Consider the following 26216-nt stretch of genomic DNA (forward strand, 5'->3'; position numbering starts at 1 on the left):
CCCTCGCTGAACTACATGCCCCTCCATGGCTTGCACTGCTAGGTACATCTAACTGCTGCTAGGTACTTCCTTACCCTGCTGTATCCAAAATTATCGTGACTCAGGTGGATGGCAATGCAAGTGATAAGCCAGACAAACGTGTAAAGTTGCAACCACCTTTGAAACAGATGACTGGCCATTGCCGAGTTTGTGTATTCGCCAGGAAGTAGAGCAAGCCACAATCAGAACATTTCCATCATGGCTGCCGACAGCAAGCCTAAGCTACCCCAAGATGGCCAGGAGAACATCCTCGTCACCAGTGCCCTCCCTTACGTCAACAACGTCCCGCATCTAGGCAACATCATCGGCAGTGTCTTGGTGAGCCTTACCCGGGAGACCCCTTGTTGTTCACCTATGATGACAATGCTGACGCTGTACAATTGTCTCAGTCCGCCGATGTGTTTGCGCGCTACTGTCGGGCCAAGGGCCTGCAGACCCTCTACGTCTGTGGCTCCGACGAGTACGGTACCGCCACCGAGACAAAGGCCCTGGAGGAGGGCGTCGACCCGGCCACGCTGTGCGCCAAATATCACGCTGTCCACAAGGAGATTTACGACTGGTTCCGCATAGAGTTTGACGTCTTTGGTCGCACTCCAACGCCCGAGCACACACAGATCGTCCAGGACATCTTCAGCAAGCTCTGGAAGAATGGCTTCATCGAGCAGCAGGAGACGGTTCAGGCCTTTTGTGCACGCCCGGAGCACAACACCTTCCTGGCTGACCGTTTCGTAGAGGGAGAGTGCAGTCTGTGTCACTACACCGGCGCTCGTGGCGACCAGGTGAGTACTGGCTCTACGTCCGTGGGCTGGGTTGACGGACGGTGAGAACTTTGGTCTAACATAAGTTGTGCAACAATAGTGCGATGCCTGCGGTAACCTCCTTGACCCTATGGAGCCGGACAAGGACTCGAGCGCCCCGGCAGAAGACGATGCTCAAAAGGCCACCGGATGGCTGATAAACCCCAAGTGCAAAGTCGACGGCTCAACCCCTGAGAAGCGCAGGACGAGGCACTTGTTCCTCCGGCTAGACGCGCTGAAGGACGAGATTGTATCATGGCTTAAAGAAACGGAAACGGGCTGGAGCTCCAACTGTGTCTCGATCACTCATTCTTGGATTGACAAGGGCCTGAAGCCGCGTGGCATCTCACGAGACTTGAAGTGGGGTGTTCCCAGTAGGTGCTATCTGCTCGGTCTGAAGTGATAAGCAACGATGCCTTTGCTGACAAAGTCTCTTTACTTTGCAGTTCCCAAGGGCTTGGATGGTCTCGACGAGGAAGAGTACGCAAGGAAAGTCTTTTATGTGTGGTTCGATGCATGCAGTAAGTTGACAATGCGAATATGACAACCACTCCGTGAAGCACTTGCTAATTTAATAAATAGTTGGATACCCCTCAATAACCAAGACATATACGGACAAGGACAACCTCGACGGCAACAACTGGGAGAAGTGGTGGAAGAACCCCGAAAATGTTAAATTGTACCAGTTTATGGGCAAGGACAACGTTCCGTAAGTACTCAAAACCCAACAGTAATATCTTGGCTCAGTAATCTCATACTGATCACATGCAGTTTCCACACCATCATCTTCCCTGCTTCACAACTCGGCACCAGGCAGCCATGGACCAAGGTCAACCACTTGTCAACGACAGAATACCTCAACTACGAGGGTGGAAAGTTCAGCAAGTCAAAGGGTGTTGGCGTGTTTGGCAACACAGCTCAGTCAACCGGCATTGACCCTGACGTTTGGAGATACTACCTGCTGTCAAGACGTCCTGAGAGCAGCGACTCAGAGTTTAAGTGGGAGTATGTATTCCTGATCACTACCAGTATTGTCTTGTGCATGACTAACACTTTCTTACAGAGAATTCATTGACGCCAACAACAACGACTTGCTCAAGAACTTGGGCAACCTTGTCCAGCGAGTGGTCAAATTTGCCCACGCCAAGATGGGTGCCAAGGTTCCCGAATACGCAAAGAAGGAGGTTCCGACATTTGACCAGCACAAGGCCGAGGTCAACAAGCTGCTCCAAGATTACATCTCAAATCTCAAGGCAACCAAGCTGAGGGCAGGCCTTGCCACCACTATGCTGTATGTTTGGTCCCCATCATGCTGGGCTGCGGAGGCTCATTGTTTAACTAGGAACGGTCTGAATACTAACATAATTTGACAGGATATCTGCACTCGGAAACAAGCTGTTGCAGGATCACAAGCTCGGAAACCAACTTTTGGACGAGGACCCTGAGCTCTGCAACGGTCTTATTGCCCTCGCACTCGACCACCTTTACCTTATCGCTAGTCTTCTCTTCCCTTACATGCCCGGTACGGCTCGATCCATCCTTCGCCAGATCGGTCTGGCCAAGGGCGACGAAAGCCAAGACTCGGCCTTCCGTATCCCTGAGGTCTGGAAGGGCGACAGCCTGACACCCGGCACACCTCTCGGCGAGCCCGAGCGACCTTTTGCCCAAATCCCGGCGTCCAAGCTGGAGGAGTGGCGGGAGGCTTTCGGTGGCGAAGAGCTCCGCAAGCAGAAGCAGATTGAGGCTGAGAAGGCCGCCGCCAAGAAGCTGGCCCGCGAGAAGGACAAGGAGAAGAAGCGCCTCAAGAAGGAGGCCGCCAAGGCTGCTACCGCTTCCGGTGGTACCACCACTGGTGGCGGTCCCGGCTCCACGCCAACGGATCTGCCCCTTAGACCGGCGGCCAATGCCGGTGGTGCGCCTGCCCCGGGCACCCCTGCCGCCGAGGGCACGTCTTCACAGCTTGAGAAGGCTGTGGAGCAGAAGACCTGAGGACCAGGGCTGTGAGGCACCTCATCTTGTCGTTTGGTACTTCATTTGTTGATAACTTGACCAACCAGCGAATAGGGACGGAGTTTGGAGGCGTGTGGATAGATGGGAAAATGTTCAACACGGAAATAAAAGACATTTTGGCCGCGATGGCTGTCAGATTGGGCGTAGCGATGTGGTGTTTGATTTGTAGGCGGTATGAACCCATAGCTGATGTGTATCTGGTCCAAGAGAAAATAAAGAAAGTGAAAAATAAAACCTACCTGTGGTGCATAGACTACGTGGGAATATATTGTGGGCCTCACCGATCGATTTTGGTAGGTTCATTACCGTAGGCACACATTAAGTGAGTAGTAGGCAAATGAACGATATGATTGTCTATTCACAAATTCAACAAAGCCTAAACCTAGCCTAGGAAAACAAAAACAAGAACTGGGACCGTTGCCCAGAGGAAAAAAGCCAACATGGTAAAAACAACGCGTGCCTCCTGTCTATCGATCTATGCGGTTTATTCCAATACCTCTCCTATATGCGCCGATATAGATGTGATTTCCCAAAAAAAGATACGCAAAAGAAAAAGCAAAAAGTAAAAATCAGATACAGATATATGGGGGATATACAACTGGATAAGTGACAAAATGTTGCCGTGATATTAACAGAAAATGAAGAGTTGAGTATCGTGAAAAGAAGAAATGCGAGAAAAGGCAGGTTTAAATCCTCCCGAGTCGTCAGTTTGGACATCTCACTCATGAAAGAGCGGGGTACCTCCCGCGAGGTCGAGAATCGTACATAGCATGACACCAGTATGTTGCTGCAGCGCAACAGCACCCAGACTAAGACACAGGGTCGCGCATCTGCATTAGCGTGAACCTTCTCCTCTCATCACCTTCGCCGTGATGGTGATGGAAGTGGTGCATGCCGAGGGAGTGGTGGCTAGAGAAGAAACCGCCAAATGATGAGTGTCTGCGCGGGGTCGGTCGTTGGGGATTATGGTGGTGGTGGTTGTGATGCTGGTCGGCGCTGGTGCTCATTGTGCTAGGCGATACGGGCGTTGCTGCAGGTGATACGCTCCCTGCGCCTGTCTGCTCCAACGGGTCTTCGGGAATCAGCTCGAGTGGGTTAGCGGTCTGGGCCACTGGGGTCATGACCGGCGTGGTGACTGCGGGGGTCGTGGGCTCGCTCGTGGCTGTGGCGTAGTCAGGCAGCGCATTTGCCGCAGGGGCGAAGACGCGAGATGATCGGATCGCTGTTGCGTAGCTGGGAACTTTGCTGAGTTCGGAGAGCTCGGGAAAGTCGACGTGCTCGGGTGTTTGGTTGCCTGAGTGGTTCTCCTCGCCGCTGTCGTGACGGGACAGGGGGGCTGAAGCTGGTGGTGATGTGTTGGCGGGTGTGGTATCAGCATTTTGGGTGGGCAAAAGGGCGGATGCTAATGAAGCGTAGGACGAGTCTCGGCGGGGAGGGCCTCCTGCCACAGAGACATCTTGCAGTCGTGAGGTTAGTGCCGCTGGTGTTATGGTGTTGTCGTTTAGCATTGCCGCCAGGTTCTCGTTGGAGCCCGCTCTTGAAAGGGCCATATATGGGCTGTTCATGCCAGACTGTACTCCGGGTGTTTGGTATCCAGCCATGTCGATGTTGGAGTACAGCTGGTCCAGGACGTGCTCTCCGTAGCCTGGGGGCGCTATTTGACTGGTGCTCTCCTGAGAAGATGAGTTTTGCTGGACTGGCTGTGCGAGGTTTCCATCTTCGTCGAGAGGGATGTTCGGGGAGATGAAGATTGTTACGGGTAGTGTAGCCCGGAGCTGCGAGAAAAGATTAATCAGTCAGCTGCAACACTCATGATGTGCGTGGGTTGATTGGGTAGTCATTGTTACCTCTGATATGTGACCATCCGGGTTCTGGAGAGCCACGACAATCTTGAGCTTGTGTCGCGTCTTGATGCCGTGCGTGTTGACATCTTGCACACACTTGCCCAACTTACGGGGCAAATCAAGATCCGCCGTCAATACCCAGCCCTCCTGGCCTGTGTTCTCAATCACATCCTGCCAGTGCTCGTCACGTGTCACGGGCAAAACCCAGGACGTAACCTCACGCTCTTTCTTGTGCTCCTTGATGGGTACGCCAGTCGCAGAGGTCGCCAGGATTTCACAGGCCTCGATCAATCGTATCGTCACATCTCCAATCTCCAACCCCTTGAGTAGAGGGGTAAACCTAGACTCAAAGGGAATCGCGCTTCCAAATACCACTGCCTTGCGAGGAACAACGATCGAGTATTCTACCTTGTTGGGCCAGATGTTCTCGACGCTCATAGCATGAAGGAACTCGAGCGCCGAAGCGTCAAGTGTCCTTATCATCCTAATATGCTTGTATGCGTGGTGGTCGTATGCGAGCTTTCCCCTTGCGATCGTCGCCTTGAGTCGGTATGTGACGCTCGCCTCCTTGAGGCCCTCGACGCTCTCCGAAGTGTTTCCCGGAAGCATCAGCTCAAAGGGAAACTCGTAGTTGCCCTTGTCCAAGATCATGCTCTTGCCTGGCGTGCCGATGAAGCTGGGCCATCTGTGACTGAGGATCTCGGTTGTCTTTTCGAACTTCTGGATCGAAATGCCGCTAGGTGTCGCTTTCGTATCCGCCCAGCTATGAAACGTTTAGTTAGTTGGTTGGACAGAGAGTGCGCAGTGCCTCCCCAAGAACCCAAAAACATACCTCAGGCGCAAGGTTCCGATTAACCTCAAGTGAATGTCCTCGATTCTGGTCGGCCCGGGCACGCATACAGCGAGAACTCCCTTGAGCAGCTGACTTGCAGCTTCGTGCTCATTGCCGCGGAAGACGAGAAAGTCATTTTCTAACCTAATTTTTTGTTAGACAGCAGTACACAGAGCACAAGAAGCTGCTGCCAGGTCATACCTAATGTCGAATAGGCTGAAGGCATGTCGGCCGGTGACGGCTGAGAAAGGGTTGAACGAAGGCATTGCTGGCAAGTTTCCAAGCACAGGCCAAGCAGATGCAGTGTATGCCGCAAGGCTGAGGTGAAGCTATCAGCACTAGTAAAGCGCCCAGGCAGCCTGCGCCGGCGACGACCGTTGCTAAGGTCTTACGAAATTTTCCCGGACCCCAAAATCGAGGAGTCACAAACGAGTGTCGCGATCTTGACTTGTCGCAGGAGCACAGAGACAGCGACCTCTGATTTTAGTGCTCAAGCTGTACAAATCACGGGCATTCCAGAAACGGAAGTTCGTGGCGCCCGGCTTCGGCTTGAGAACCGTTGCCTTTCTCTTTTTTCTTCTTCTTCTCCTTAGAAGGAAGACTGGGGTGATAAGGCTGTGACGTAACAGGGAGCAGCTCCTGACTCTTCTGAGGTTCAACCAAGTTTCTATGACAAGCTGTAGCTGGTTCGATTAAAGACGTCGTGCTTGCAAGATTCTGAAGCACCCGACGGTTAAATTTGCGATTGAAGCGGATGCAAAAAACAGAGCAAGACTCCAAACTGGCGAGCGAGATGATAAAAAGAAGTACGACCAGTGAATCATCAATGCAAATCAACCACACCCTTGCGCAAACCACTCACTCAATGGGAAAGGGGGGCGCGCAACAGAGGTTTTGTTATCTGACGTGAACAAACCCAAGCCAAGTGTAGCATGGGGGCTTGATCCCTGCGTCGGGAACAACAAGGAAGGCCAACCAGCAATTCCATGACAGATCGAGCCCTGGCTCGCCATTCGCCAAGCGCTCAGATACCGGGTCTAAAAGGGACCAGAGAAAAAAAAAGGCGCAGGGATTGTTGGCTGAGTAGTCTTGGCCTAGCACATGGTGCCGTTGACAAGCTCAAGAGGGACGCGCAAGGGTGTGAGAATGCGTGAGTCGTGCGATAGCAAAAGGTGTAAAAAAAGTGGATTGACGTATTTGTTGGACAATAGCATCGAAAGTGGTTAAAAAAATTCCCAAAGGAAATCCACTTTAAGGTGGCGGGCGGCGGTGTGAGATTAAATTTCTCCAACAGAAAAAAAAAACAAAGAAAAGAAAGGCGTTATCGGAGGTGGGTTCCGGCGGGATCGATTGTTGTACGTACGACATTCACTTAAAACCCGCGCCAGAATCTTCCACTCTACAGATTCTCCGTAGGCGGCGCAGGATTGGTTCTCCTAGGAGTCAGGACAGGATAGGACAGGCAGATTCTTTATCCCGCGAGCAATACTCAAACGTGTTAGGGGCGCCAATGCTTATTCCAGAGAAGCCGGGACGCCCTTTTCCTTGGGTTTCTTGGTATTTGCCAAGCATGCAAGTCTATATCCGTTTGTGCGGGTAAAACCACTCACATCGGCTCGGTGTAATGAATTGCGTGCTGTTTGATGCGCACTCTTTTGTTCAGGAACTGATGATTGAGAAAAATATAATTTCTACTCAATAATAAAGACGAACCCGCCCGAGCCGAGTTATGGCCGGCCGGCCCCCTTGGCATTCCAGGCTCGGGAAATCGGCGGAGCTTCCTCTTGTGGCCTGATCAGAAAAATCTGGACCTGGCTTCGCACGTATTTCCTGGTCTCATTTAGGCGGATGAACAAGTGCCGCCTGCACGTTTGAGCTGCAGCTCAATCTGCTCGAATCGAATCATGTGTGTAAGTCTGGCTCGTTGCGAAACCTTTTTTTTTTTTTTTTTTTGGAGGGGGTGGCTCTCGTGGCGGTGCCTGAATCTACATGGAACAAAGGTACATGTTGACGGCGGAGACGATTGCGGGACGAAAATGTACCTCCCCCTCTGAACAGAGTTACAGTACCTTGCAGTGTGCAGGCAAAACAGCAGGTCAAAGTTGCTGTACTGTAATTACTGCATACCGGTACAGGCTGCATTACGTTGTGTTTTTTTATCGGGTTCTTGATGCGAGACGGGTCCCCCCTCCGTTGTGAAAGTGTGTGCGGCTTTCCTATTGTACCTACACCCCTCCCCTGGCGCCTGCCGGGTTGCCGATCACTGGAGACCCTGGGCAGTGGGCTGGGCTACCAGCCCGGCGCGGCTAGACCCTAGCATTTCGTCAGCGATTGAATTGACGCCGGGTTTGCGCCGGCATCGCCCGAGTATCACATCTTGGCGAAAGACTCTTCGGAATTTTGAAAGATAACGATGTCTTTCGAGTTCAACGCGGAATTCTTTCCAAGAGGATATAGTTATTTCGTACTTTCAGCTGCTAGTTCTAGTCTTCTGTGGCAAATCAGAGCCGGTATGGTAGTTAGGCAGCTAGCACGTACTCGTGGTAGTATACCACGATAGCAATACACACGGCAGTGAACCTCCTGCGACAGACTTGTTTCTACGGGGCAAACCCTGAATCCCCTCTTTTAGAGTTATTTTCAAACGTGGGCGACAGGCTGTTTGTCTCTTGTTGCTGTATCGTAAAATGCCTCCATTATTCTCAAGTTTGAGCCTCAGAGAGCGGGCCACAACAGTGGAGACAAAGTGTGGTCCTTCCATGCACGCAACCGGAGTCTCCCTATCTTGTTCTTAGGTACAAATAACTGCCAGTGACGAGCCCAAAGGCAAAAGGACTGGGCTTGGCTGACATATTGTTTTGTGCTTAGCCCTGGCAGCCCCAAAAAGCAGGTTATCCAAGTTTTGATATCAAAAGCCCCGGGTGACATGAACGAACCTTTCAAGATTTATGAATCTCGTCATGCGTCTACGTTATTAGCGCTTATGGCGGCTTTCGATTGCACCACAGGCTAAGGTATATTATACCTAGTGACTGACATGGTAACGGAGTCAAAGAACCCACGGGTAACCAATTAGACTGTGGGTCACAAAGTATAACTTTTTCCTTCATGCGACGTGCTTCAGCTTTAGCACCGAACGAAATGGATCATGGTCTGGGCCCCACTAGCGTTTTGACTCACAAAAATCCCACGAGAAGGAACAAAAAGTGAGAGAGAAAATAGAGATTGCAACTGATAAGGTCAAGATAGAAACGCTGGTTGGTTAAATGGACCAAGACATCTTGGCATGTGTGCACTTCTCGGTAAGCTGATATAAAACGCAAGGAGCCTAGCGAACCTAGACTAGATCTCAAGGGCTTTACTTTTGTTTATCTTGGCAACGGCATTGCGAACAAAATATTTCGTATCTACGACGTATCGCCCGGGACATAAGTTCATTAAAACCCACACCATCTCCGAGTGTAAGCCGCCTTTCGACTCCAATCACCTCTCGCTAGTTAATCCACAATGAACGTGGTCGCTGCAATTGCCAACCCTTAGTGATGTAAGTCACAGAAATACCTTGAGGAATGGTCTGATGTAGCTGCACATGCTAGTGTGATTGTAAGATGCAATGAGGAGAAAAGATACGGGCGAACCCTGGTTCGGATGAGTGAAACCCCTCTCAATCGCGCATACAAAACGTACGTGTAGTGTAATTCACCAGGCCATTCTCTCTGCTTCAAAACAAGACAGAAGGTGTAAAAGTGGATTATGAACTTGAAGAGCAGGGCAATCGGTGTATATCGTTCCGATCCAACAAAATCAGCAGAGTTCCAAAATTAAACCAAAAGCGGTTTGTCGAATTACAAAAAAATAAAAAACCAGCCAACCGGGTTCTCGATACCGGCCACGAGCTAGCCCCATCAGATTGTACCGTCGTACTGACAACAGTATATCCCTTGTCAGGCTTGGTTTGCACAGGCATGGAAGTGATGGGATCTTTTTCTGTCCCAACCCAATGACACAAGATACTTGACTGACGTCTAAGCGTCAAATCGTATTTGTATAACCAAAGTGTTTGACACAAAAATGGGCAGAGGGGAAGGCTTCGGATATTTCTTGGCATTGACAAATCTCCCTTAAATAGAGTAAACTGGGTTCAACAGTCTTTGTGCTTGAAACTCCTGTCCTTATTGACTTCCATTGCATCTGCATTTGCATACGAGGAAAATCCAATAAACTTCATGCACGGTCAGAGGTTGCAAGGTGGTTGTACTTTACTACCTACTATTAGGCAGGTACGGCGTAACAGAGATGGGAGTGCGACCTTGACCTCGCGCTGCTTTTTGACTGATCCCAGCCTGAAAGAACGACGACAGACAGCTCTACGCAGGGTTATCCATGCTAATTACAAAAGGCGCCAAAATCCAAAATTAACGGCCGCAGGGTTCAATAATTCAATATAGTGACGCGTAAGTGGAAGATAACACCAAGAATGTGGTAGAATACGTCCCAAAGAAACGGCGCGTTTTCAGTGCCTGATCGAGGTTCAAAATCAACCCAGAAGCGATCGTGGGAAGTATCCGCGAACTGTTTCCCCCTGTTGAAGACTTGAACCCAGGCTGTATTCACACACTGGGCCGATGCAGCAGTTCTACGACAGTGAGATAGATGCCCAAAAGCCCTATCGAAGGGCCAGACACTCCTCCGGTCACATCGAGCCAATGCTGCGCCCTATCGAGTCATGTCCAGGAGAATGCAAGAAAATCGGTGCACATGGTCTTATATTAGAAGCATTAAACAAGGAATGATAGCAGCACTGAGCGGGGTATCAAGACCGGTAGCACGAAGCGGGTGTCTGGTCTATATGCTTGTACTAACCGGGCCGAAGAGAACAAGAGACCAAGTTCCACCTTGTAAAAAAAAAAAAAAGCAAATGAAAAAAAATCCAAATCCAAACACTAGGGTGGCCGCTCACCCCTTGACGCCTATGCTTTGCCACGAAACAAGAGTAGAGGATAGAAAAACAGCTGACACCCTTCCCACAACAGCCAGCTCGTCACCCTACAGGGAATTTGTTGACCGACGCCAGATCATGAATGCCGCCGCCGCGGCGCACGCCGTTGCCCCAAGAGCAACATACAGGCTCGTCCGGTCCGCCGGCGGCTCCTCGCTCTTGGGGAAGGCAGTGCTGGGGTTCGTCGCGGCCTCGGCGAGAGCGACAAAGAGCTCGCTGATGCTACTCCACGTAACACTGACGTGAAGTGGAGTGCTCATATTGAGGCTCGACGTATATGCGTCCGGTTGCAGCTCGCTGCGCTGAGTCGTCTTGTCTCTGTCTGCCTTGAGCGCTGTGTAGATGGCCGGCAGATCGTCCAGCTGTGGGTGACGCCGTCGGAGGTTCTCGATGTGCGAGAAGGAGTCTGGGTCCGAAGAGTCGTATGCGTAACAGATGAGGTCACATGCATCCAACTTGGCCTGGTTCTCCAGGATCGCTGGCTCCAACTCTCCGAGCTCCTCAAGGATCAAGTAGCATTGCTTACCGCCCTGGAGCTCTACGCTGTTGACGGCCCGCCTAGGCTTGATAGTAGGGTGGTAAAGAGGTTCAAAAGGCCTGTTTAGGAACGCATCTAGGAGCGAGGATTTCCCTGCACCTGAGGCTCCAATGATATAGCACAGGACTACGTTGCGCTCTACCCGCCCCGGCTTTCTTCTCCTCTTCCGTGGCTTAGTGATCTTCAAGGCGGCCGTAATGGTGTCCCTTGGAGTTGGGGGCTCAAAGCCCAAGTATGCTAAGTACTCGAGTGTGGTCTTGGGCTCAACAAAGGTAGTCATGCTCCATTGTGCCAACCATCCCTGTAGCGTAATATGACCGGCCTCGTTCCTGACAGTGGAGGAAGGGAACGATGTTTCTGACCATGAATGGGGCAGTCCAGGGGTAGGTGCGAACATTGCCGCCAACTCCGCATCATTAAGTCCTCCATCGTTGTCCTTGTCAAAAAGTAGGAACAGATCCACAAAGAATCGGTAACCGGCAGGGCTCAGCTCGGCCGAGGCATACTCCGGGACGTCAAACTTTGGATGCAGGAAGCTATCCTGTAAGCTCAAGCTGTCCGTGTAGTGGTACTGGCGCAAAATTGTCCAGATAGTCTCGTGGCGGCCCTTTTCTGCGTACAGCTTATTCAACTGCAAAAATCCGGGCAGATCCACACCCAGGTCAATCCTCGACCCAGGAATTGCTTTTGCAATCGTAGTCTTGATGTTCTCCAACTCCTCCGGCTTCAAAGGCTTATCAAACGATCTGGCCTGGAACTCATGCATCTCCCTATCGTTTAGATAGCCGTCCTGGTCCTTGTCGCTGAGGTAGAATATCCTCTTCAGCGCATTAATGCAGGCAGGCTTCAGCTTAGCCTCCTTGTAATCGTATAGCGGGGCGATCGGATGTGTCACCGCCTTTTGACAGAGAAAGAAGGCCTCGACAACGTTCCTATGCTCCTTGGCACTCGAGCGCACACACGAGTCGATCTCCCGGAACTCGGCCATGACTGGGAGCATCTCCTCATCCGCAACCTGGGTGAAGCCGCCATCTCCTCCTTGGCTGGCCTCGCGGGCAAGATCCGACTTGTTTGCGCACAAAACTACGGGGACGTTAACCCCAAGGGACCGGAAATATGGCATCCAAAAGAGCGCAACCCTCTCATAGCTGTAGTGGTCCGAGTAGACAAGCATAATGACGTTCGACTTCCGAATCTCCTTGCGCAGAGTTGTGCGGTCCTGCGGGCGAGCCGAGGTATCGACGATGGTAGTGACTACATTTTCGGGGGTGCCGATGTTTGGCGGGATCGTGATTTGGGGGAGGACGGGCTGGATCTTGCTCGCAACGAAGACATCCTTGACCAGCGACGCGATCAGGCTGGACTTGCCGGTGCCCTCGTCGCCGCACACGCAAATGCGAACTGCTGGATGGAGAATTAGATCGTATTGTTAGCCAAAGTGCTTTGCTCAAGTTTTGACGAGGTTCAGGGAGCTGCAGCGAACCTGTCGCCATTTTCCGTCTGTGTGCCTGCGGCCAGGCCTTAAATCATAGCTACAACGCTAGCACTTCGGACGGCTTTTGATTAACAAGACATTTCTAGACGCGGAATGGGATTAAGTGAGGCACGAAGCGAAGCAAAAGGTTTGAGACAGAGAAAAAGAATATCGGATATCAACACCAACGGATCTCAGAGAAATGACGAGGGTCAGTAAAATGGAGGCCAGCCAAGAGTACCAGGCGGGATAGCTGAAGTGCCAAATGGGACAGCATAGCATTGGTTGAGCTGGAAAAGGTGGGATCCATTAGTTCTAGTGGACAACGTGACAAGCAAGGATCAGGGTCCCATAGGTGTATAGCTGCACCGAGATTCCCCGAGCGGGGGCAATGACGCTACAGTCGTGTCTTATTGGCCCAAAAGGAGAATTGCTAGAATCCATATTTGGTAAGGAGGGTAGTTGAGGTAGCACTGATAGTTGCTTCCTGTGTATTTGGTTGAGTTGTTTGAAATTCCCCATTCGACAGCCAAGGCTTTGATCAAAGATTATGCTTTACAATATGCATTTCGGGAAGGATCATTTTTAGAGCCTCGCTACACTATTACATACCACTTCAATTCATAATAGGTACTGCATAATAAAGTGCCTAAGATACCAGGTACACGGTCCGGCCATGCACCACACCTTATCATAAATTCCTCTGCAACGTAAGAGCGGGGGTGGAACTGACCGGCCTGCGGTCATCATTACCCCACAACAGAAGTGTAGCTCCCCTTGTCGTATTCCGGGGCAATGGCAGGAAGGAGATGATCGGCCTTGACGTTGGTTGGGACGAGACACACCATCATTGTTGGACCCTAAAAACTCAATTGCTCTAGGCTGCACGCGACGTTACTCTGCGTTGAATTACTACCCAGCGAGTGCCATTGATAACAGCTCATCGTCAAGATATTGTTTCATTGAGTCCGCCTCCTTCTTACCATCAAACTTGCGCGCGCTCTGAGAAAGGTCTCAGTCGGGTAGGCGCAGGAGCTGGTCCTGTCGTGCCGGCTCGGGCATACGTCAACCTCCGGGCTTGCCGCCTCGTCAAGTCTCGTTGTCCCAGTCGACATCATGTTGTATGGAATCCCGGAGACACAGCACAGCATGGCTCTCCATCTGCTTGTCACACGTTATGCCTGTGTCTGGACGGTGCTAAATCCCTTGCGCATCCCAGTGTCTTACCACCACCGCCGCGCTACCCAACCCAAGCCGCGTACAATGCGGCCCTTGCGGGAGGGCATGTCGCGCCAATGATAGAGACCAACAACATTCTCTCCACTCCCTCGGGGCCCGAATACCAGTTCCTTGTCGGCGAGGGTGGGTTGTTCCCTGGGCCGTTTGGTCGAACCTCTGCATTGCTGATCAACAGGCTAACCAACGGTGTCCCTGGAATTAGGTCTCTACGTCCTCAAGGAAGATCTTCATCTTGCAACACCCCCGCCGCATCCTTCCGAAGCCCCGATAACGAACCCGAACCCGCTTTCGACAGCACCTCAGCCCGCAACTGCCGGCACCAAGGCGTCTCTCCTGAGTCTTGACACACGATCAGGACCACCAGTCTTTACAAAGTCCGGCTCAACGACGAGCCTACCATCCTCGGGCGGCGACCCTCGGTTCAGCTCACAGGAGCTCAATGAGAGCGGGAACGAGAACTCGACTGACGCGGGGATCAGCAGCGATGGTCGTGGCAACTCTACTGAGCTGGCACAGTCGGCCCCTGCCTTTGGGCAAGGAAACATTTCGTTAGCAAAGCCTCAGACCAAGAGTGGACGTCGGAGGCAGCCAGGCAACAACATCACCAAGAGCAACTCGTCCTTTATATCACGCGTTATCGTCCACGAAACTCTCACCAAGAGATTGCAAGAGCGGGCTTCTGACGGCCTCTTTGCCTTTGCGAACATAAACCGGGCATTTCAATGGCTAGATCTTTCATCGCCGAACAAGGTCTGTTGTGCACGCCTCGCACTCACGACTGGCGGAAAAACTGACCGTAAAACAGGCCGACTACTTGACCAAAATCTTGTTCACAAAGGCTCATTGCTTGTGTCATGACGTGAACAAGGTTACTAGGAGCACATCCCATATAGATGTCATCATGGGCTTCTCTACCGGAGAAGTTATTTGGTGGGAGCCGATATCTCAAAGATATCTGAGACTTAATAAAAATGTACAGGCTTTTGTTCTCATTATTTACGACCTCAATATCAAGTCGGCAATCTACTAACCTTTTGTCATAGGGCATCACAAACAAAACTCCCATATCCGAAATTCGTTGGATCCCGGGATCAGAGAACCTTTTCATGGCGGCTCACATGGACGGCACGCTAGTCGTTTATGACAAAGAAAAGGAAGATGCGGCCTTCTCGGTCGAGGACGAGGAGACTATTAATGGCAAGGAGAACGGCGAATCGGGAGCGGCTGCTGGAGTTTCAGGCGAGAAGCCCCGAGTTAACTTCAACTTCAGGACACAACTGCAGGTCGTAAAGTCGGTCACTTCCAAGAACCAGAAGACGAACCCTGTTTCTATTTGGAAGTTGAGCAACCAACGCATCAACGCTTTTGCCTTTTCCCCCGACAACCGGCACCTAGCCGTTGTGCAAGAGAATGGCGAGCTTCGGATTATTGACTATCTAAAAGAGCAGTAAGTATTGGAGAGTCCTCGGTCTTTCTCGTACTCCTTGTGGGCCTCACCAAGTCTGACTCCTTTCTGCCCAGACTCCTCAACATATTTCGTTCGTATTACGGCGGTCTCATTAGCGTCTGCTGGTCGCCCGACGGCAAATATGTCCTCACCGGGGGTCAGGACGACTTGGTATCCATTTGGTACCCCGCCGAGGCATTGCTCGTTGCTCGATGCCAAGGTCACAAATCTTGGGTGACTTCGGTAGCCTTTGATCCTTGGAGATGCGACGACAAGAATTACCGATTTGGCAGCGTCGCCGAAGACTGCCGGCTTTGTCTCTGGGACTTCAACGTCGGGATGCTGCATCGGCCCAAAGCTACGGTAAGCCGTTTGATCGCGATCGCGTGCGGCCTCTACTTTCGGACCGATCCATATCGGGTCTGGACTGAGTGGGTTATGGGATGATGGTTTGAGACTAACATTTTAATTCCGCAAATACCAGCCATCGATCCACCAGCCGCCTTTACAACGTGCCGAAACCCAAAACACGTCATCAACAAGGGTTCGCTCTCAATCTACTGCATCTAGCCAAGGAGCTGAGCTGTCTCTGCTGCAGTCCGTTCAACCTCAGGCGGCAACAGCGCAACTACCGCCCGTCTGTGTAAGGACCTACACCCTTTCTTTATTAACGCATTAAGTATGTTCCACGGTAGATTTCGTCACTAACCAGTGAACCAATCGCTTCGCAGTCGATCAAGATCGATAAAGATCCCTTGTGCTGGCTTGAGTTCACAGAGGACGCGATAATGACTAGCTGTAAGAGTGGTAAGTTCAGGCAATACCCGATCTGCTTTTGAGGCGCTTGCTAACAACTAGGGACGTCTTCAAGGTCACATTCGGACATGGAGTCGCCCGACAGATGCAGTTGCTCAGGTCGCGGATAATTTGGAGAGTTTATCGACATGAGCAGATATGACTTCCTTGGATTAGTGGATGATTTATATTCTTTTTGTTTCGACCAGTTCGCCTAATCTGCGTCAGAATCAGTAAATACGTCGTTTGAGTAAATATTAGCTGCGATATGTCGATGTTACCACGGTTCTTAACTCAAAGTTCACGAAGCATATAAATGGAATTACTAGAATAGGGGTATCGTTCAAGAGGGTTGCACAAGTAGAATGTAAGTTACCGAAAGGGGTTTGTCAGATCAGACCAACGTCTCAAGAAGGCGACGATCCACGTTTGACTTCACGCTTAATAGGCCGGCCCTTGTTCCTTGCGCCTGTTTCCACCATGCTGGCGTCGGGATTATTGCCATCGTCATCCTCTTCGCCTTCTCCATCAGACTCGACGCCACGTGCCTCTCGTTGCTTGGCGCGCTCGATCTTGCGTTTCATTATGGGATCCTCGTGGAAGTCGGCAAATGTGAGTTTCTGCACACGAAGTAAGAAAGAATTAGTTAGCGTCCAAGCTGCCAAGCCGCAGCTCAAAAGTAAGCTTCATACGGCTATACGAGCCAAGCGTAGGCAACGAACCTTTACACAGCCACCCATTGGGCAGTCTTTTTCGCCCTGGCCGCGAAACATGGAAGCAATTGCCGACTTCTCAAACGTATGCTTGCACTTTTTGCTAGTGATAGGTTCTTGAAAGGGTAGCAACGTGACGGGGCACCTAGTGCTTGTCACAGCAGGACCGTAGGCGATATCGTCATCATCATCGTCGTCGCCGCCATCCTCGTCCAGGCGCGGGTTGCCGTCCTCATCGAACCAGCGACTCGCGTCGGGCATCGCCTTGTCCTCGTTGGGATGCAGACCGTCGTGCCAGTGTCGCTTGAAGGCGATATAGTCGTTGTTCTCTGCGTACTTCTCAACCACACCCTCGGCCTCGTACTCGGCCGCTAGCCTCGCGCGCGATTCCTTGAACAGGCGTAGTGGGGCAGGAGGCCCACGCCGCTCCTCTTCGTCGGCGCCTTCGTCGTCCTCCCATTCTGCACCCGCCGCGCGCACCGTAGCTAGGAACTCATCCACATCCTCAATATCCTCAAACCGCATCGTCGACTCGCCCCCATCAGCAGCCCGCTCCCGCATCTGCCGCGGCTGTGCCTGCTGCACCGAGGTGTTAGCCTCGCGCAGCGCGGCCTTGAGGTTGAACAGGGCGCGCTTGGCGTCGATGGCTGCCCGGTCGGCGGCCTCGAGCTCGCGGGCCAGGCGAGGCACATCACGTTCTAGCCTGCGCAGAGCCTCTTCTGCCTGCTCGTCGGCCGGAGTGGGTTCCATGGTGCCCTGGTTGTGGCGCCGGCGGGCGGCGGCGTCGACGTCGTCGCGGCGAGCCTTGAGGCGGTCGTTGATGATAGCAACGGCGGCAGGGAGGTGCTTGAGCGACCGGCCCAGCTGAACCTCGTAGGCACCGGCCAGGTCGCCGGAGCCGCTGATGCTCGACAGGGCGCGGCGGCCTTCGTCGCCGAGTGGGAAGGCTGGCGGTTGGTACGCCGGCATGGATGGTGTGTAAGTTGCTACGTTGTTCGTCCGCCGGCCGGAGGAGGAGCCTTTTACTAGGCGCCTGGACATATTTTATGGTTTTTTATGTGTACCTTTCAATGAAAATATCGCTAAGGGGGGTTTCTTGAGCCGTGGGAGAACAAAATAGAGATAGCTCTGTTGAAGTTGATAGTTCATCGAGGTGGGGTGGTCGTTAACGCGTGTCGATGAAATCTAGACGCGTTCGAGTGATCGGCATGATCTTGTCGCCTACCCTGCATCGGAAATCTGTGGCGTCGACGGTAATGCAGTCAGTACGTATTTGTGGTCTTGGCAGGGTCATCGAGGTGCCCAGATTTGAGATCCACATAAAATGCGTGGTTAGGTACCTCGCCTGCGCTGAGGAGGTACTCATGCTACCTACCTCCTGCTGGTTAGCGCCTGTTCGAATCGCGATGAACGTCCGATCGGATCGGTTGTAATTACAAGTCAGACTTGCAACGCAAATATTAGATACGTAATCACGTGTGGGGTTCGGAGGGATCGAGCAACATGTTTATCGAGATGTAGCGACAGGTTCACCTCGTGTTTTTGGAGCAGGTACCGGTACGGTACTTGATATGGTACGATAATCTACGCGACAGTGGAACTATTCCTGTCTCTTCAGAGTTTGTTGGTTTCATTAACGAATCGTGCCACGGCAAATTGAGGGAATACCGCCACGGGATAAACTACTCCGTGGCTACAGGGCTAGGGACAAGAAGCACCCAAGCCCTAGCAACGGTGATGACAGTGTTTTCCTGACGCAAGTGCCGTGGGTGTATAGAAGTGGGGCCTTTGCCATCTGATTGTCGAATCAAATCGCCCGATCTGGGAAGCACCTTCTCGATGGCTGTAGATCGGACATCCATGCTTGTCGTCGAAAACATCGAAGCTCTATCCCCTTTATGACCCTTTCAACTGCTGCACATGGCCTGTGTGTCAATCTCGATGGCGGATTTTGGCATTCAAGCAACAACCCGAGCGACTTTTCCCGCACCCTGTCGACGCCTCATCTTGATTCACAATAGGTTGCTTACTGCAGCAGCGGACCCCAAAAATGGATTCCCACGCCGTTTCGGCGGGCGGTTGGTTGGCTTGTGCTTGCTGGCTGGTGACTTTTTCAGATCCATTGCCTAGGTGGCCCGCCCTGCCCGCCTTTAGAGTAAGGTACTGTACCTCCGTACACAGCAAGCAATCAGGTCACACGTTATTACTCCATGTCACCGATTCAGTAACCCCCAGGCGCTCCACCTCCGATCTCAACACCACGATTGTCAAACCTGGAGATCGAACCAGATCATAGACTGCCCGCATAATAAAACATGTCGTTGATTGCCCCATTCTATCGTCTGTTCGCGGACAGAATGCCTTGATCTCAATGTACCAGTAGACAAAGCCCACCTACGACCAAGGACACACCACCAATAAGCACTGTTCCAGCGAGAAACCAACAAGCACCGCGATCCTGATCCCTCGCAGATGGTGCTGTTATCTCCACCAGGTCGATGCTGTTTCGTTTAGGAAAGAAATATATTTATCCCTTCTACGCATAAATCTCTGCAAGATTATTGGCCTTGAACACGGGGACCTCGTTCAAACAAGCTTAGCCCTCTTGCGGCCCCCCTCCCTGCTGCTTGTTAACAGTACATCATCGCCCTAATATTATCCTATCTATCGTGACGGGTACCGTACAGCCAACCACTCACAATAACACACATTTATACCTTCTCGCCTCCAATCACCATTTAGGCTCGTTCTTCGGCGAAGCTCCCTCCCTCGTGTACACTCTGATTGCTTGCATCCTCTTGTGATCACAACTTGCACACACCCCAAACGAGTAACTTCTTCTAAGCTTATCAACCCTTTTCTCACGCTTGTCCCCGTCCGATTCCTATCCAACTTGAACTTTCATATTTTTTTATCTTTATCGCCAAACACAAACAACAGCCTCTCCACAATGTTGAACTCATATCCATTGCCTGCCCACGGCCGGGGACCTGTGGACGTCTGCAGGTACCGCCCTCAACCTGTCTTGAAGCGCCCTAAACCGGAATCGCAACATATGGCAATGAACAGATGGGAGTTGGCCGCATTACATGTATGTCTCTTTCGAAACAATCCCCACGTCTGCCTCGGGGGTCCGACAGGTCTGCCGGCTATGGCAAGTATACGGCAAAGCTAATACACCTTCAACTCCAGGCAGCCGAGGAGGAACACAGAGCTTCACAGCATGGCTCCTCCCACTACCTCCCACGACAAGACTCGTTGATCTACCCGGGCCTTTACTCCCATAGTGGTATCAACATGCTTGATATTCTTGTAAGTCAAGTCAAGCCAAGACTATGTAACTTGTGCAGCTTAGTACACGGTTGGCTGATGATCAACCTCTCAGTTCCGAATCGCGGCAAGGCCGAATCCCCAGATAGACCTTGGTCCGATTGACTCTTCTTGTGCCATGATCCTTTGCGATCTTGCGCTTCCTGACACGCCCATCGTGTATGCAACGAATCCTTTCCTCGAGTTGACAGGCTACTCGAGCGAGGAGGTGATTGGCCGCAACTGCCGCTTTCTCCAGGCGCCTCCCGACAACGGCGCCGTTAATCAAGGATCGCCGCGCCAGCATGTGTCCAAGAACTTGGTTCAAGACATGCGCAGATCTGTCGACTCCAACTACGAGATTCAACTGGAAGTACCAAACTTCCGCAAGGACGGCACCCGCTTCACTAATATCCTCACCATGATTCCCATCCGATGGGATGGCGCCGATTATCGATACTCTGTCGGCTTCCAATGCGAGAAGGAGTGCTGATGCGGCAGTCAGCCAGTCAGTTACTAAATGCTCTCGATTACAAAAACGAAACACTCGAGACGACAAACAACTTTAATTTTTCTTGACTTATTCGCCGCGAAACTTGGCAGCATACGAACTAGTTCTGAGCGTACACGAGTCGAACTAGCAGCGCTATCCACGAGAGATAAGCCACAAACTGTTTATTCGATCAAGGCCTAGAGGGTCTTTTGCACAGCATCGCATATTGGCGGGCATTGGCACTTTTGCCACGGAGATTTTACTTTTCTTTTGGTCGTTATAAGATGGTCTCATGCGTATACACAGAAAGCATACGGAATCAGCTTCTAGGCGTTGATTATATACCCATCCAGCATTTGCTTATTCTCAAGCCGCCAGTTTTGCTTGGGCGGCGAGGCGTTTAGGGAGTTGGTGGACATCTTCACTTGGGATAAGGAACTAGGGTTGTACACAAAATGGAACATCATTTGCATTGGTAGGAATCTGAAAAAAAATTATCTTTGCTTCTATGGAACATTATTGATAACCACGTCATTTTTCTACATCGTTTCGAGTGAAATATAAGTTTGGGCTTGGCAAGTTTCGGTAAATTCCACGTGCTTCGCTCATGCTGGCTACAACAACAACAACAAAAAACCGACAAGGTCGTACAACCCCTGGAAGCTGAGCTTATCGCGTTAGCAGAGGCTCAACACTAACGTCTGATGTTTATGCTTGATGATGCCATCAGCCATTAGTCTTGGCTAGCAAACGCCCCGATCTCCTCCGGCCATCGTCAATGGCGGGATCGGCCCGTAGTGGTTGGCCCGCCTCCACGGCTCCGGCCTCAACTTTGGACTCAGACTTTTTGATAGCTTTTTTGGGCGCACCATCCCCCGAGCCGTCCAAATCCTGTTTCCTTTTTCTGGCTTTTGCCTTGGGTGTCGTAGTTTCGTATTCCTCTTCCTGGACACCACCACCACTCTCGACCCTGATCTGGGTCGTATTGAGTTTCTTGCCACCATCAGCTTTCTTGATCTTCCCCGCCTTCTGCTTCTTATTACCCACCACGACCAGGGGTTCCTCCTTGATCCCAGACGGCACGCTCCCGGTCTTCTTCTGCAGCTCGGGTGCGTAGCAGCTCGTCCGCCCACCGACCGTCAGGAACGCGAGCCTCTCCCCACCGGGAAGCCGGGCCTGCTCGCCGGTCCTCGAGGCGGCCCCCTTGCCCCACCGGTGGTTGAACAGCCAGTCGTCGGGGAACAGGTCCGAGTCGGCGAGCTTGTCGCACGCCAAGACGCAGACGTCCCGGATGGTGCCGTGCAGCCTGGCGACCTGCTCGTCCGAGAACTCGTGGCTCAGTTGCTCCGGGTGCAGTCGCGCCTGGAACAGCACCTCGTCCGCCACCCAGTTCCCCACGCCTGAGATGACGGCCTGGTCGAGGAGCAGCGCCTTGACGGGGACGCGGCGCGAGCGCATCTTGGCTAGTAGGTACTCGGCCGTGAAGACGTCGGCGTCCACGACGGGATCCGGCCCGTTCTCGACCAGCGGGCTGTGTTTTCTTATGGTGGCACCGGGGCAGTCGACCAGGCGCACTCGGCCGAAGCGGCGCGCGTCCGTAAAAGCCGCTGCGGTGCCGTCCTGGACCTCGAGGTGGAAGCGCCAGTACTTGGGCGGCCACTGATCTGCCTCGTCTGGGTTTTGCTTCTTGTAGTAGTTTGTGTAGGCGGTGCGGGCGCCGCGGATGTGAAACCATCCTTTGTTGTGAGTTGCTGTTAGTAGGTGAAGAAAAGAGGGGCTGGGTTGGCGTGTGCCCTTGCCGTAAAACTCACCTGTCATGCCGAGGTGCATCACGAGATGCGGCGCCTTGTCCATGACGAACCTGCAGGTTGACGCTGTCAATGCAAACCGAGGCAAAAGCCGTTCAAGGGAATCATTGGTGAAACATACCAGAAGTATTTTCCTTGAGTCCCTACAGAAACTACCTATTACGAAGGCATAAAGATATATCAGTCAACAATTATGACCAGCTCATTCGAACGAGAGAGAGAGAGAGAGAGAGAGAGAGAGAGAGAGAGAGTAAAAAAAAAATAAAAAAAAAAACCTTTCTGTTTTTCAGAGCAGCAACCACTGCCTCGCCGGTTGTCCCGACTTTTCCAAAAACATTGGCATCATCCTGCGCGGAGACCTTGACGACTTTCTTGCCGACAAGGTGCAGGCGCAGGAAGTGCGCGACTCTGGCGACTACGTCATGTTTGTATTAGCATTGCGCATCGCAAAATTGCATTTTGCCTTATCAAACTTGCTTCACGGAAAACATCAGGCTTACCTTCGGCTATTTCTGGCATTTTTAATGGGTTTCCGCAAAGAGGGCGTCTTTAGGACTTGCACAAACGGAGTGTTGAAAGCGTGATGATTCACGACTACTACAAGGATATTAGAGGATGACACCCCAGATGCCCACGTGACACCCAGCTCGGCACCACTAGTCTAAGACAGCTACATGACAGCACAACAACCCCTAGATGTATCCTGTTTGTTGACTGTTCGGTTTTTCCTTGTCCCTTGCTCCTCATCTCCAACTTCTCCCCCGTCGTTTTCTCTCTCGGGCTTGGGCATGTCAACTGCTGAATCTTCATCTGTTTTTCTCTCCTTGTATTTCCTGTTCTCCTCTTCCTGCTTATTTTCCTCTTCTGTTGTTTTCTTTTGCTTTTCAATTTCTCTTCCTTCGTTCCTCTGCTTTTCCATCTCGGCCATGAAAAGATTGACTGCTGAATTGTCCACTGATAATCTCTCCGTATCCTCCTTCTGCTTTCTCTCCTGCTCTTTTCTTTTCTTATTCTTCTCCTTTTTCCTCTCTGTCTTCCTTTCCTTTTTCTCCCTCTCGATTTCAGCCATCGAGAAATTAACTGTTGAATCTTCAGCTGCTTTCCCCTCTTTCTGTTTTGCCATCTCCTTTCTTTTTTTCCCCTCCTTATTCCTTTTCTTTTTCTCCTTTACCTTCTGGGCCTTCGAAAGGGCTACAATTCCCTCGCGGCAACTTGAAGTCAAGTTTGGAGATTCCTGGCGAGATTTTGAGCAATCTTTCTGCTCTGGTTTCTTTGTGCGTGGTGCACTTTCAACAGTTACATCAGGGCTTCTTTCGCTGCTGCCCTTGGCCGTAGCCTTATGTCTCCAAACTTTCTCTTTCTGAAGCCAATACACCTCTTCGAGCAAAAGCTCGAGCTTTCCTTTGGCTCGTTGAAGCCCAATCTCATCGGCCGCGAGAACAAGACGCAGGGCGGCGCATACGCGTTTGATCTTGTCTCTATTCCCCAGCCATAGAACAATGTCGCCCTCTGCTAATATCTTCTGTCCAAGTTGAGGACAGCTACTGGGAGTTGCCGGTCTTTCCACGGTCCCCTGCTGAATAGCCTTTTGGTTGTTTGGGATTGGAGTCGATAGCATTACTTTCGGCGCAACATGAATGCTGCTCCCTGTCCCTCCTTGCTCCATGTTGATGGTCATGCCAGAAATTACGCACTCTTCTGCGCTGCTAGAGCTTTGGGGTATTATACTGTCCAGACGAGCCTGGGCCTTTTGTGAAAGGCTGGGCGTTCTCCAGCTCCATATGCCTCGACCGCTGGTGTCCAGAATTGCTTTCATGGCCTTCTGTCCGTCCATCGGCCACAAAGGATAAAAGAACTTATCAGCTCCAGGAACTGTGGGGTGAAGTATCAGCATTTCCCCCACGGCCCTGTTTCCAAGCTGACCCTTGACGATCGGCTCTTCGATGCCGCGGTAGTTGGTGTATGGCGACGGGTTGAAGCGGTCTCCGTTCTCATCGGGGGGTAAGGCCAATACAATGACTTTGTCACCTTTGGATATGTACCATGCAAATAGAGCAGAAGCCCCTTTCATGTAGTTGCTCCTTTTATTGCTTCCACTCTTTCCATACGATGGATTGCTCTTGTCTAACAAGGAACCCATCACCGTCGTCATTGTCTGTAGACCATTCTTGTTCGCCCATTTCTGAACCACGTGGCGAAAGCCCTCCACACCGTTCCATAGAACTTGTTTGTCTGGACGCCACACGCGGTCGAATTGTTGACATATGATGTGTATCTCGCCAAAGGTGAGAAAGCTTGAAACAAATACGAGGATTTGATCTGGGAATTCCATTAGGAGTGAGTTATAATCCGAAAACAGCCAGAGGAGAAGGTAGAGCAAGACCTTTGGTAGAGCAAGACCTTTTGGCTCTTTCCCACTTTTGGGGGCGCGCCAGAGAAAATATTAATATCTGTTAGAAGGCGGCGGGCTCACATGCCCCTTCTTACCCTCCCATAGCACGCAGAACTGTATTCTTTGTAATAAGCGCAGACCTCCTTTGGGAAACCGAGGGGGGTAGGAAAGGACAAAATCGGCTTGATATGTAACTTTGCTCAGCAGTGCAACTTGCTGGGTACTTCGCCATCTGGATTCAGACTTTTGGTCGCAAACGCCCGAATAAAAGTGCGAAAAGCTAACTAAAAAGCAAAAACTACGAAATCGTCGTGAACTTCCAAGACGCCGAGGTCGTCCAAGTCCTTTTGGGTCAATCCTCTCCTGGCAAATATTTTTGCCGGCGACCAAGGCTCACTGTGTTGGAAGCTCAAGCTTTGCTCCAGTGCCCGTTCCTTTGCGACCTTTCGAGCTTGATCTCTCTGTACCTTCATTTCATGAGCCCGTCTTTTCTGCTCTTGGATACTTGCCTTTCGAGCCCGGTCTGTTCGAGCCTTGTGTGCGTGTGCCTTTTGTCTAGCAAGCTTTTCTTCCAACGTCTCCGTGTGTGCTCTCTTCGGCTTCCACGCCTGTTTTGCGGCCCTAATCGCGGCATTCGAGTTCGGTTTGACTTTTCTCCAGCGGACTGGAGCGGCCCGCTCGTTGCCGAAAATTTCCTGCCACTTGCTTGTATTATTAGTCGGCCACGCTTGATACGCGGTCGCCTCTGCACCATGCACCATAGGGTGGATTAGCATTATGCGCCCTACCGCCCTGTTACCCAACTTGCCTTGCAGGATTGGTTTTTCAATGAGCTGAAAATTGGTACAACCTGAAGGGTGGAAACGATTGGGCGGAGTAGGCGAAAGGACAAGGACCATATCACCCTTGGAAATATAGAATGCAAAGAGCGCCGATGCGCCTTTGATATACTCGCTCCAGGCCTTGGTAGACTTGGTAGCATATAAACAGCGAGGGTCATTTCTATCCATAAAGGGGCCCATGGCTGTGGTCAATGTCTGTAATCCATATTTATCTGCAAAGCTTTGTGCAGCCTCGCGGCGCAAGCCAGTCCATAGTAGCTGCTTATTGGCACTCCAGATGTGATTGAATTGGTCCAAAAGGTCGACCAATTCATCCCGGGCCATCAACTGTAACAACATGTTGATGATGATCTGTGGAATCTGTGGAATCTGTATAGCTGCAGTTGACGACATGTTGAAATAAAGAAGACCAACTTCATTGCGATTTAATGTGAGAAACGAGGAATCGATTTAGGCAGACGCTGGGTTGTCCGAATCGCGCGGGTCCTTTCAGGCTTTACTACTTGGGGGCTGTTCGTTGTGGGCCCCCTCAAAAAGGGGGTTACAAAACCTTGATTTTCGAAAAAACCGTGGGCCACCCCGCATCAGTTTTTTACTTAAAAAATCGTTAACAATTTAATTTATGCCGAATATAATCCCGTTCTA

General features: G+C 51.5%; 9 protein-coding genes across 9 annotated transcripts; 3 read left to right on the forward strand and 6 right to left on the reverse strand.

Annotated features, from left to right (window-relative positions):
* The first annotated feature begins 41 nt into the window (after positions 1-41).
* Positions 42-3118, forward strand: MGG_01046 (methionyl-tRNA synthetase). The gene is made up of 8 exons (XM_003717848.1): positions 42-357; positions 429-818; positions 898-1210; positions 1283-1357; positions 1419-1545; positions 1608-1841; positions 1900-2127; positions 2210-3118. Exons 1-8 carry the CDS (start codon positions 238-240, stop codon positions 2823-2825), a joined length of 2103 nt encoding a protein of 700 aa, XP_003717896.1. The 5' UTR covers positions 42-237; the 3' UTR covers positions 2826-3118.
* Positions 3119-3126: 8 nt separating this feature from the next.
* Positions 3127-7213, reverse strand: MGG_01045 (arrestin domain-containing protein). Its single transcript, XM_003717849.1, has 4 exons — positions 5724-7213; positions 5523-5666; positions 4694-5453; positions 3127-4621 (listed from the first exon to the last, which is right to left on the reverse strand). The coding sequence occupies exons 1-4, from the start codon at positions 5786-5788 to the stop codon at positions 3656-3658; spliced, it is 1935 nt and encodes a 644-aa protein (XP_003717897.1). The 5' UTR covers positions 5789-7213; the 3' UTR covers positions 3127-3655.
* Positions 7214-10271: 3058 nt separating this feature from the next.
* Positions 10272-12821, reverse strand: MGG_01044 (mitochondrial Rho GTPase 1). The gene is made up of 2 exons (XM_003717850.1): positions 12543-12821; positions 10272-12463 (listed from the first exon to the last, which is right to left on the reverse strand). The coding sequence occupies exons 1-2, from the start codon at positions 12550-12552 to the stop codon at positions 10569-10571; spliced, it is 1905 nt and encodes a 634-aa protein (XP_003717898.1). The 5' UTR covers positions 12553-12821; the 3' UTR covers positions 10272-10568.
* Positions 12822-13045: 224 nt separating this feature from the next.
* MGG_01043 (catabolite repression protein creC) lies at positions 13046-16399 on the forward strand. The gene is made up of 9 exons (XM_003717851.1): positions 13046-13654; positions 13753-13895; positions 13975-14522; positions 14578-14745; positions 14816-15219; positions 15294-15582; positions 15704-15862; positions 15951-16026; positions 16091-16399. Exons 1-9 carry the CDS (start codon positions 13650-13652, stop codon positions 16165-16167), a joined length of 1869 nt encoding a protein of 622 aa, XP_003717899.1. The 5' UTR covers positions 13046-13649; the 3' UTR covers positions 16168-16399.
* MGG_01042 (uncharacterized protein) lies at positions 16315-18241 on the reverse strand. Its single transcript, XM_003717852.1, has 3 exons — positions 18103-18241; positions 16737-17966; positions 16315-16634 (listed from the first exon to the last, which is right to left on the reverse strand). Exons 2-3 carry the CDS (start codon positions 17766-17768, stop codon positions 16422-16424), a joined length of 1245 nt encoding a protein of 414 aa, XP_003717900.1. The 5' UTR covers positions 17769-17966; positions 18103-18241; the 3' UTR covers positions 16315-16421.
* Positions 18242-19024: 783 nt separating this feature from the next.
* On the forward strand, positions 19025-21144 carry MGG_01041 (cellulose signaling associated protein ENVOY). The gene is made up of 3 exons (XM_003717853.1): positions 19025-19818; positions 19920-20039; positions 20113-21144. The coding sequence occupies exons 1-3, from the start codon at positions 19678-19680 to the stop codon at positions 20527-20529; spliced, it is 678 nt and encodes a 225-aa protein (XP_003717901.1). The 5' UTR covers positions 19025-19677; the 3' UTR covers positions 20530-21144.
* MGG_11447 (formamidopyrimidine-DNA glycosylase) lies at positions 20987-22943 on the reverse strand. The gene is made up of 5 exons (XM_003717854.1): positions 22838-22943; positions 22613-22752; positions 22459-22493; positions 22341-22390; positions 20987-22265 (listed from the first exon to the last, which is right to left on the reverse strand). Exons 1-5 carry the CDS (start codon positions 22854-22856, stop codon positions 21256-21258), a joined length of 1254 nt encoding a protein of 417 aa, XP_003717902.1. The 5' UTR covers positions 22857-22943; the 3' UTR covers positions 20987-21255.
* A 1195-nt stretch (positions 22944-24138) lies between these two features.
* On the reverse strand, positions 24139-24648 carry MGG_14532 (uncharacterized protein; the record flags this gene model as incomplete). Its single annotated transcript, XM_003717855.1, has 1 exon — positions 24139-24648. A coding segment is annotated over exon 1 (351 nt), but the record flags the coding sequence as incomplete, so codon positions are not given.
* A 165-nt stretch (positions 24649-24813) lies between these two features.
* MGG_17323 (uncharacterized protein) lies at positions 24814-25992 on the reverse strand. The gene has a single exon (XM_003717856.1). It carries the CDS (start codon positions 25962-25964, stop codon positions 25014-25016), a length of 951 nt encoding a protein of 316 aa, XP_003717904.1. The 5' UTR covers positions 25965-25992; the 3' UTR covers positions 24814-25013.
* Between the last annotated feature and the right edge of the window lie 224 nt (positions 25993-26216).

The sequence above is a fragment of the Pyricularia oryzae genome, chromosome 5 (genome assembly GCF_000002495.2).
Source record: "Pyricularia oryzae 70-15 chromosome 5, whole genome shotgun sequence".
Taxonomy (NCBI): domain Eukaryota; kingdom Fungi; phylum Ascomycota; class Sordariomycetes; order Magnaporthales; family Pyriculariaceae; genus Pyricularia; species Pyricularia oryzae.

Coding starts and splice junctions, on each gene's coding strand:
- MGG_17323 (XM_003717856.1), bottom strand. CDS start 25,964: ATGTCGTCAACTGCAGCTATACAGATTCCACAGATTCCACAGATCATC.
- MGG_11447 (XM_003717854.1), bottom strand. Junction 22,391..22,458: donor ACTCAAGGAAAATACTTCTG/GTATGTTTCACC, acceptor GTCAACCTGCAG/GTTCGTCATGGACAAGGCGC. Junction 22,266..22,340: donor GATGCACCTCGGCATGACAG/GTGAGTTTTACG, acceptor CTCACAACAAAG/GATGGTTTCACATCCGCGGC.
- MGG_01045 (XM_003717849.1), bottom strand. CDS start 5,788: ATGCCTTCGTTCAACCCTTTCTCAGCCGTCACCGGCCGACATGCCTTC. Junction 5,454..5,522: donor ATCGGAACCTTGCGCCTGAG/GTATGTTTTTGG, acceptor AACGTTTCATAG/CTGGGCGGATACGAAAGCGA. Junction 4,622..4,693: donor CGGATGGTCACATATCAGAG/GTAACAATGACT, acceptor CTTTTCTCGCAG/CTCCGGGCTACACTACCCGT.
- MGG_01042 (XM_003717852.1), bottom strand. CDS start 17,768: ATGTCCAGGCGCCTAGTAAAAGGCTCCTCCTCCGGCCGGCGGACGAAC. Junction 16,635..16,736: donor CAATGGGTGGCTGTGTAAAG/GTTCGTTGCCTA, acceptor CTTCGTGTGCAG/AAACTCACATTTGCCGACTT.
- MGG_01043 (XM_003717851.1), top strand. Junction 14,523..14,577: donor ATCTTTCATCGCCGAACAAG/GTCTGTTGTGCA, acceptor ACCGTAAAACAG/GCCGACTACTTGACCAAAAT. Junction 15,583..15,703: donor TGCATCGGCCCAAAGCTACG/GTAAGCCGTTTG, acceptor CGCAAATACCAG/CCATCGATCCACCAGCCGCC.
- MGG_01041 (XM_003717853.1), top strand. CDS start 19,678: ATGTTGAACTCATATCCATTGCCTGCCCACGGCCGGGGACCTGTGGAC. Junction 19,819..19,919: donor GGGAGTTGGCCGCATTACAT/GTATGTCTCTTT, acceptor CTTCAACTCCAG/GCAGCCGAGGAGGAACACAG. Junction 20,040..20,112: donor TCAACATGCTTGATATTCTT/GTAAGTCAAGTC, acceptor TCAACCTCTCAG/TTCCGAATCGCGGCAAGGCC.
- MGG_01046 (XM_003717848.1), top strand. CDS start 238: ATGGCTGCCGACAGCAAGCCTAAGCTACCCCAAGATGGCCAGGAGAAC. Junction 358..428: donor ACATCATCGGCAGTGTCTTG/GTGAGCCTTACC, acceptor CAATTGTCTCAG/TCCGCCGATGTGTTTGCGCG. Junction 2,128..2,209: donor GGCCTTGCCACCACTATGCT/GTATGTTTGGTC, acceptor ATAATTTGACAG/GATATCTGCACTCGGAAACA.